Source organism: Anarhichas minor, unplaced genomic scaffold (genome assembly GCF_050575085.1).
Source record: "Anarhichas minor isolate MPS153535 unplaced genomic scaffold, ASM5057508v1 ptg000021l, whole genome shotgun sequence".
Taxonomy (NCBI): Eukaryota; Metazoa; Chordata; class Actinopteri; order Perciformes; family Anarhichadidae; genus Anarhichas; species Anarhichas minor.
Genome location: NW_027466467.1, coordinates 8150714 through 8160000, shown reverse-complemented (window position 1 = coordinate 8160000; position 9287 = coordinate 8150714). Strand labels below are relative to the sequence as shown.

At 41.3% G+C, this 9287-nt stretch overlaps 1 protein-coding gene across 1 annotated transcript in view; it reads right to left on the bottom strand.

Annotated features, from left to right (window-relative positions):
- The window catches only part of prickle2b (prickle homolog 2b), an 80814-nt gene extending 76386 nt beyond the window's left edge, over nt 1-4428 (bottom strand). The window contains exons 1-2 of the mRNA XM_076096063.1: nt 4393-4428; nt 3727-3812 (exon numbers count right to left, since the gene is read on the bottom strand). Of these exons, the coding sequence (XP_075952178.1) occupies nt 3727-3812; nt 4393-4428 (122 nt within the window). The remainder of the gene's footprint in view (nt 1-3726; nt 3813-4392) is intronic.
- Between the last annotated feature and the right edge of the window lie 4859 nt (nt 4429-9287).

Genomic DNA, 9287 nt, shown 5'->3' with positions numbered 1-9287 from the left:
ATGCCTGTGCGCCCTGACAGTTTTATTTGCCAAGCAGTCTTGTTAACATAGTGAATAGCGGGGCCGGCTTGTGTTATGCAGATCGGACTGGGTTACCGAGGGGACAGACGTCAGCAAGGCATTCAGGGCCGGGTTAAAACTCAACCTCAGTCCCTCTTGTTCTACTGCAAGCATCTTTTCTCCTCCTCTATTCTTTTTCTCCTCCCTCACTGCTGCTTTTAGCCAGCTAAAGTTTCAGCTAAGGCCCTGTTGGATACAAGGACAGGCTTTGTCCAGTGCCAGTCAGCTCTGGCAACCTGAACAAAACCTGGTGCTTTAAATTAAGTTTTATGTTGTGCTGCTGGCCGGAGGAAATGAAGGAATAGCAAGATCTCATGCCATAAATCCTCCTTTGTAGTCGGATTCATGTCTGGACTGACCCAACTCTACCGACGGGTCAAGTGTAATCTTTTAAGCGCACATTAGATGCAGCTCTAAAACACACCGGCACCGTGCAGAAGAGGGTCATATGATCGGGCCGATCGGGTAGCATTTACACTCAGAGCACATGCTAAAAGGCCTGGTAATGAGTCTCATTAGCACAAGGAAAATCAATCGAGCCGAAGGCAGGCATTATTAATTCAGAGGGAGCATGTTGTGCAAGGAGAATCTCCTCACATGCTCAACCTGCCCAGAGCAGCCCACTCAGCTTACTGAGCTACACGGGCACACTGACACACAAGCAGCCAGGTAACAGAAGCTCTTCTTTCATCCGTCCATTGTATTTCTTTTACCCACAGCAGGGTGGGCAGAGCAGCCTGGGTGTCCTTTTACACTGCCATTTCCGCCACCTCATCCAGAGAGATCTCAAGGGATGCTGGGAGAAGAACGTCATCCTGAGTCTTCGACCAGGACTTTGAATGTCGCACCTCCACAAGTTGAGAGCCATCCAGATCCATCAAGTGTGAACTTGTAAGTCACTGGGAAAGAACTTTTTGTACTACTAAGTTTGCAGACACGGGCCACTGTGTTTAACATTCACACTTGAGTCAAATAACACCGCCAGCGAATTCTTGACGGTAATGTTTTGGTAGGCCCGGGTGATTTTAAATACCCAACACTAGACTGGCTCCTCTCTTGACTCTTAATGGGAAATGCCTCAACACACTCAGTCAACTTACTATAAAAGACCAGGCTGAAAACCCCCCCCCAGGAGTTTAGCTTAGTGGGAACCTCTTATACAGAGGCAGTACGGAAGAGTAGAGGAAGAAGAAGAATGTGAAGAAAAGCAGTGCTTGTACTGTATATTTATCTATTGAATATTTAGAGTGAATCATCAATATTTTAGTGAATTCTGAGAATAATACATGTTAAAAGTGTGGAGAACGTTAGGACAGTGTAGTGAAGCCGAGCACCATAAGAATATGAATTTTTAAAAGTTGGTAAAATGATAATTTGTGATTATGGAGCAAAGTCTGACACCTCAAGTGTGCAGCTAAAATACACTCGCACGTGACAATTTTCACTCAGTTGCACATTTTCAACACAATTGTTTTCAAAATAATACTTTATTTAAATAATTATGCTGTTTTTTATTGGTTTTGTTTTTAACAGGGTTTTTTTCTATTTCTCAACAGACATGGGTGAAGTTTTCGACAATGGATCCCTGGGCACAGAAAGCTTTGTCTTTGTCTTGCACTTGAACACATCGCAAAGACTAGGCTGCAGCCAACGGCCAACTAGCATGTACGTTCTGGGCCTGTGTGACAGTAAATAACTTTCATAACATCAGGTAGTTATGCATTCGTCATTCAAAAAGTAAAACCAGAAGACATGGGACTGCTGATATACAAGCCATACCTACATGAAACAAAGCAACGTTTGCCTACCATATTCACACAACTCTCTCAACAGTTAGCTTCATTTCAAATGACCAAGCTGTTGGGAAAATATTCCCATATTGGAATTACCAGCTGAGCTGAGGATTAAAAAAAAAAAAAAAATGAGAAGAGCCTTCTGTGTGCCCTCTTGACTTTACTCATTTCGTTGCTTTCCACACTTCCGTTTCTCTTCTTGTGTACGGATTCGCTTAAGCTGAAAAGCCAATCAGGATGATTTCATCATCATACCTCATTATATTTACATTAGAAATCCAAATCTTTTTGAAACTGCAGATAAACAGCATCCGGTACATGACCAGAGGAGGCAGTATGTGCACACCTATCTCCTTCATCTCCCCATCTATAACCTCAGGGTCACTTAAAGTCCACCACATTACTACAGTACCATATCTTGCGAAATTAGCATGAAAACACATTTATTTTTCCTTGAGAGAAAAAACAGGACATTCTTCTATGCAGGAACAAAGCCTTGTTGGAGCTATAAAACTGTCCATCGGGCTCCTTTAGTCTGTGTCCACTGACGTTTTATTCCAGTCTGTCGGAGGGGAGAAAGTTTACTTTTTATTGTGAGAGGCAAATAAAGGCTGCATTCCTGTGCCCGCTGTTGCCTCTGTAATAGTTTACTTTACAGCAAAAGAGGCAGAATGGTCTTTATGATTCAGACCCTCCCATTCTATTGTGGATTTCCAGTAAGAGAGAAAACGCCTTAAGAATTCATGGCTGCCATGTAAACTTCGCATAAGCTGGCTCCAACCTGGTTGACCTTTCTTTTGCCAAAATACTGTAGTTTTATGCTATTTATTCAGAGTTTATGAGGAGAACTGGCATTAGGAATAATCCCGGTGTGCTACAGAATAAAGCAGGTGTAAATCAAATTACAACTGAATTAAACTATTGTATTTTCTTCACACTGTTCAGTTTTGTTGATCTAATAATTTTTGACCCCTCCTCCTCCCCAAGTAATCCTCAGTGGACCAAGTCAAGCAGCATACTGTGTCCCACAATTACAATGTAGGATTTGTAACAGAACATAATGTGCCTTTGAGTTTTGTTGATTCCGCAAACTGAGCGTCAGCGGCCACTAAACAGCACACAGACACCGAGCTCAGAACATCTCTCTGAAGTCAGTACTTCTCATCGAGGGACTTTGTTACTGAGTGATTGGTGTTCATCAGAATCAGCTGATACCAATAAACTAACAATGTTCAGTGCTCTCCTCCAACGTATGTGATGCTATTTGTACTGCATTCCTAAGACGGAGTTGCACACATTAGTCACACACTGACCCAAACCACCCACACTTCATAGCAGGATCACTTCTTATTGAAATAAGAAGCGTGTATACCGTTCTTTTCGCAGCATATGAAAATGTACGTCCTCCCAGTTTTGACAGGGTGACTGTAGAAGGCAGCAGGCTTGAACCCTCCCTGCTGCATGAATGGTCTCTACAGTAAAAACTATTATCTTAGAGCACACAGGGCTGAACAATGGTTTCTTCACAGTAGTATGGATGGCTGATTCTATTCAGAGTACAAGAGATCTGAAAGGGCTCCTCTTAAATGCTACTACTTAAAAAGGAAAACCATAAGTTTTTTTTATAAATGCAGAATGGTTACTTTGCCAAATAGCTTAAACCGCTGGTTACATGTCACTATTGCAGAGCAGCAAATAATCCTCATTGTGCACTAATTTATTTGACAAACGCCTCAGCTGACTACAAATTCACACCAGTCCGCAAGAGTGGTTTGATATCAAATGCACTCCCATCTTCGGCATGGAAGCATATGCACAGCGGAAAGGAAACCGACTGTGTGGCCATCGATGTGCAGTGAAGCGATGCCGTTACCTCCATTTGTGCAGGGCAAAGCCAGGACACCGTTCTCCACAGGTGATGCAGGGCTGTCCTCTCTGCGGCTCATCTGCAGGGTTCAGCTTTGGAGAAACAGGAACAGGAGATGACGGGTCATAGTTGGCTCTTGCTTTGTCAATTTACACAAGAACACTGCCTGTGGCTCTAAATGTCAGACTGTCTTCAGCTAAGTGGTGAGTACTTGTATGAGTTACTTCGCCTGCAGTATCCCTAAAAAAAACCTAGATTGTTTTCAAAGCACCACAAGAAACAGAATTATGGGATAACTTAACTAATTTATTAAATGGAGTTCTTCAAGTCACCTGCATTAATTACAGTACACAGCAATAAAACATTTTGGCTTCTCATCAGTTAAATACAAATGTGTTACGGAACGCATTGTCCTATATTCAACAAAACAAGCCACTGGTTGAAAGAGAGAGAACATCTTTGTCATCGTGTTTCACGCTGTGCTGTTATTAAGACTTTCAAAACACATGTAACTTATGCCCTTAGCAACCGGACAGAGCAGGAAACAGGGAAAACTTCACATCAAACAAAAATAAGACGCATGCGAGGTTTTTTTCCAATTATTAATTAAAGCAGATGGAGACATGCGCTAATGGAAACCACTAAACCTTTAACTTGGTTTTGCCTACCTACCGATCTGCTGGAATCTCTCCCTCTGCGACTGAACATGACAGGCTGATCACAGGTCAGTGAAGGCACAGTCGGCTATTGGCGACAACAAATGGCGCACCGAGGAAACTGGAGTGCGCAGTTGTTAAAATGCCCTCACGACTTTTCCAAACGCACCAAATCTATGCTGCGGTCCTATCCTATTAACCTCCTTCATTAATGCATGGAGCTGTTCCGGATTGCAGCTCCACCCTGTTTCCTCACGGCCAATAGAGAACTAGAAAATTACTTATGAAAAAAACAAAACACGACACAGTATAATTAAACTTTGTACGAAAGCAGTGATGCAAGTGGTAAATGGCAGTGTGGGCGAGTACACTGAGGCGAGGTCCAGCCTGAGAAGATCTCAAGGCAAACAGCAAACCTTGTAATTATTGAGGAAATACATATTTTTATGCTTTCAAACGCCCTATTTTCATAGAATCAGATTATTATTATTCATTATGAGTTCCAAGGCAATGAGGCAAGTTTCATTGTGCCAAAAGATTCAGCTAGACAAAGATGAATATATTCAAAGAATACTGCTGAGTCACAGTATAACATAATGCAACCTTGAATCATCTATTCACTGTTTCATTCATAAAACATGTACTGCTAGATTGTGTGATTGTTTCTTTTGTATGATATTTTATTCTAGTAGTCTTATGATATTGGTCTATTTTTTGTAGTTGCTTTCAGTAGCTAGGCACAAACGAAATTGCACTCCACGTTATATTGTGTATGTGACAAATAAAGAGGATTTCGGATTTGTTTTGGGATTATTTTTAAGACCCACTCAGCGCTATTTACAACTTCTTTGTTTCTCAGAAAATGAATCCTCCAACAATAATTAAAGCAGGAAAGTGTATCAGAAGTCTAGGTTTCCTAGGGAGCTTTAGCATACATGCAATCTCAGTGCCACTCCATTTAAAAAGCAAAACAATGTTTGTGTCCAATAGAAAGAAATCCATCCACAACTATTCATGGCATACACCCCACAGTATTGTGGATACCTAAACTTTAGAGAGGCTGACAGAGCTGCATAAGAGTAGAGCCTTGAGCAAAATATGTGTCTAGAAATGATAATATAGTTTACGCACATCTTGGTGGAAGAATGCCTGTGAGTCAGAGTGCTCTCACACTGAGGCTGTGCCGCTGAAGCCTTTTCTCTGATGATGAATAGTAGGCACTTGCTGGAGAGAGTTAACACTGTCAGACCACAGGGATGAAACAACACCACGTGGGGCACATGGCAGACATTTCTTTTGAGATAAATAGAGGATAGAAATGAATGTGTCTGAATAACTCTGAATTAAGAGATGTTCTGAGGGTAGATACAGGAGAGTATTGGCAGGACTGTCTCTAAATTGTGAGTGGAAACAGGAGGAAAGAATATTCTGTTGTCCCTGATATAAAAGTGTTTTTTTAGTACTTTCCATTTATTCTGCTAAGACAGAAGTGTTTCTAGTCAATAACCACTTCAATTCAGAGCTTGAAATAAAAATGTGCTTGAGTTTAATGACTGTAAACCCTGGACTACAGACAGGTGGCAATGCAAAGGTGTCTCCACAGTGCCAACAGGCTCACCACAAGGTCTATTCAGCATCTGTGCTGCAGCTTTCGATTGTATCATCTAAACAACAGATCCACAATAACTGATTTTTAAGCCACTGGGGCCTAGCAGAAACAAGCTATAAACACAACATTGACATATTATTGCCTTATGAATTGGCAAGTAGTAGAATATTTTCAAATGGCTATTTCAGTCAATCCATCAAAGGCACAAGGAAAGTGCTGCTCTCTTTCTTGCTCTTTTATGTTCTTTCTCATTTCTTTGGAGGAAGAAAGACAGAAAGGCAGCGGCAGGTGTTGCTGTGTTAAAACGATTCTGTACTGAATTGAATTTAGACAGAGAAGCAGCGAGTTCTCAAGGACAGACCGGGAACCCCGAGACACTGGTGGATGGAGTAAGAAAACATCCTTGTCACACATCAGCAGTCTAGAGTCCAATGATGACAGTGAGATAGAAAAAGAGAGGAATTAACAGAAGACAAATGCAGTCATTCTACATTCAGATAAACATACTGTATCTGGGCCTACACATTTTTAGTGTGTGCATGTGGGCCTGAGGCTTACTGTACTACTGAGCCTCAGTTCAAAGCCATCCTAGATTACCTTGAGGAATGATGATGATAAGGATGGTAGTGGGATCTGACCCCGGGGACTCATGACTTTAAAACTCCCCTCATTAAGTCTTAAGTTAAGAGCCTAAGCACTGTTGGCAGAATCAAAAACAACTTGAATGCTATTAGGAGCAAAATCTCCTTTTTTGGTTGTACAGTCACCAGGATCCAGTGAGTGTCAGCGTAGCGGATATTGGGATTGTTTTTCTTCCTGCTGTCATTGTGGAAAACAACAGTCTTCATAATCTGGGATTTCTGATGCCGTGCATTTTGCCTCGCATTATCTCAAATATCTTGCCAGTGAACTTTAGACCTGCAGAAGTCTGTCAGGGCTGATTTGGCTTCAATAAGCGGCTGCTTGCAAGGTGGCAGACATGACGTTCAGAAGTGTTGGGAACAGCCTGAAGCCTACAGCTGCTTAGGTCACTGCTCTAATCCTTGTGGGAAGGTCTGGGAGACTTGCAGTGTAAGTGCACACTGTACTCATCAGAATACAGATATGGAAATACACAGGGAGGGAGTAGTTTCTATGAGTATTTCTGTGTGTGTTGGGTATTCATCTGGGATCCCCTGTCTCAGTTTGCTGAGCTATTGTTGTCAACACTGGTGTCAGATGTCCACTGGTCTCCGTCCCCACCCACCCCACTCTATCTTTTTTTACAGATATGCACAGACACACTTCCTCACACCTAGAAACATTTAGAGATGACAGCAAGCTCTTGCACCGTTAAAAGCAGTCAGCAAATACGGATTAGGCAACCTTTTTCTGCAATATTCACCCTCTCCTGTTTCCTCCCCTGAGTGGAGGTAAAATGAGGGCAGTGGTTGGTGTCATTCAGCTGCAATATCAGATCACTGCACGGGACCCAGAGGAGCAGAGGAAAAACTACAGGCCATTTAAGATTACCAACAAGAACTCTGAGGTGAAGCAGCGCTCCCATAAAAACAATGGATCTGCTACCTAATCTATAGCTAAGAGTGGATTCCATTATATAGTCCACTGTGTGGATATGACGTGTTAAAATATATATTTGAACATGTATTCAAATATTTCAAGCTCTTAATAAGTGTCTGTGTACAAAAGAAAATAAAGGCTATAAAGATTTGAATCTTTGTAAAATGTACTCACGGAATACTCAATGCATTAATAAAAAAAAAAATAGAGGCCTTATCTCATAATTATGATTTACTATCTCATAATTACGAGAAAATATCTTCTAATAATAACCTGAGTTCCCATGAACAGAGTAAGTACAGGTGCCACTTTCTGTTTTGATCAGATATGCAGCTGAAAACTTGGAGCGATACAGTCTCTACAGCTACAAGCCATTTGTCTTTGTAATGTCAAACCCGCATTCAGCATGAATGGAGGAATTCACCATAACGTTCAATGGTTATGCAGCTATCGATGAGCGGGGAGGCAGAGCTCTTTGGATTACATTTGGCTACATCTGGAAGAATTCTGTTGTTTCTTTATCAGAAATATCTGATGTAATACAAACCTGTTGACACGCTGCTGTCATCAAGCTATTTTATAAAGCGCCGTCTCACAGCTTTCATGTGGGAGCAGGAAAAAGAAAGGGAAGCACAAAGAGTTCTCCTACACCAGCTAACCCCTGGGAGTTTTGATAACCAGCTTCTGAATCACGTTAAGTTTAGAAAAGGCCTCTGCAGCTGTTGAAAGCTCGCGCCTCCCTCTCTTATCAATCACCAAATGAAGTGATGGCTCCTCATCTGAGAATACCAAAACAACATGAATCGTACGTAATGTAAGCATGTGTAAATTAGTCTACCAGAGCAACTTAATGCATATTCATTCTGCCCCCCAGTCATTTGTAGGATTTTATTCCCCACTTGGTGATCATGATTATGAAGTTACATTCACTCAAAGCAATATTTTATAGATAAATCTGAACCAAGTGACTTTTGTTGAACAGCGGTCGCTGTGGCCCCAACTGACAATTATGGGCTACTGGTAACTACTAAAGCATACAATAAGCACAAGAAAAGAAGAATACCAAAGTCAGTGAACTGACTCAGTAACATCTGTTTCATCAACATCTACCTAAAGTTTTCTAACATTAATAACTATAAGCTACTGGTCAGACCACAACAGACTGTAGAAGAAAAACAGCTGCATTTACAGAGGGATGGAAGTAAAAGGTCATTCCGTTTGCGTTTTTGTATTCTGAAATCTGCTCAGCAATGAATTATAATTATTTGGAAAGACCAGTGTTGACATCTGGTAGATGGCCTGATAATTCACTGATATGCATACAGACAGAGACTACATTAGATCCATAAAACACACCTGTCAGGTCACAAGCCAGACTGTTATGATGAGAGAAGGTGTGTAATCGTATAATGAAGAAGAAGCACAATGGAGCGAGAATTTTATGATCCAAGCATTAATCCGACTATTGTGCGTTCAGGATTTTTACATTCAATGTTGAAGTTGGAAGAAGCATCAAGGACAGAGTGGAGTAAAAACGATATATTAGTGCGAGAAGCAGACAGGCAGGCGCGGCATGTATCAGGCATTTTATTTCCTTCTTATGCATTGCTTATCTGATCTCATACATAAGTCATGCTTTTCATATGGCAGCACCAAACAATTTATGCAGATATGACATAAATAAATGTATTCACAAAACAGAAAATGTGTTGCCAGACGGTTCAGTTTTTGGCAATACTGAA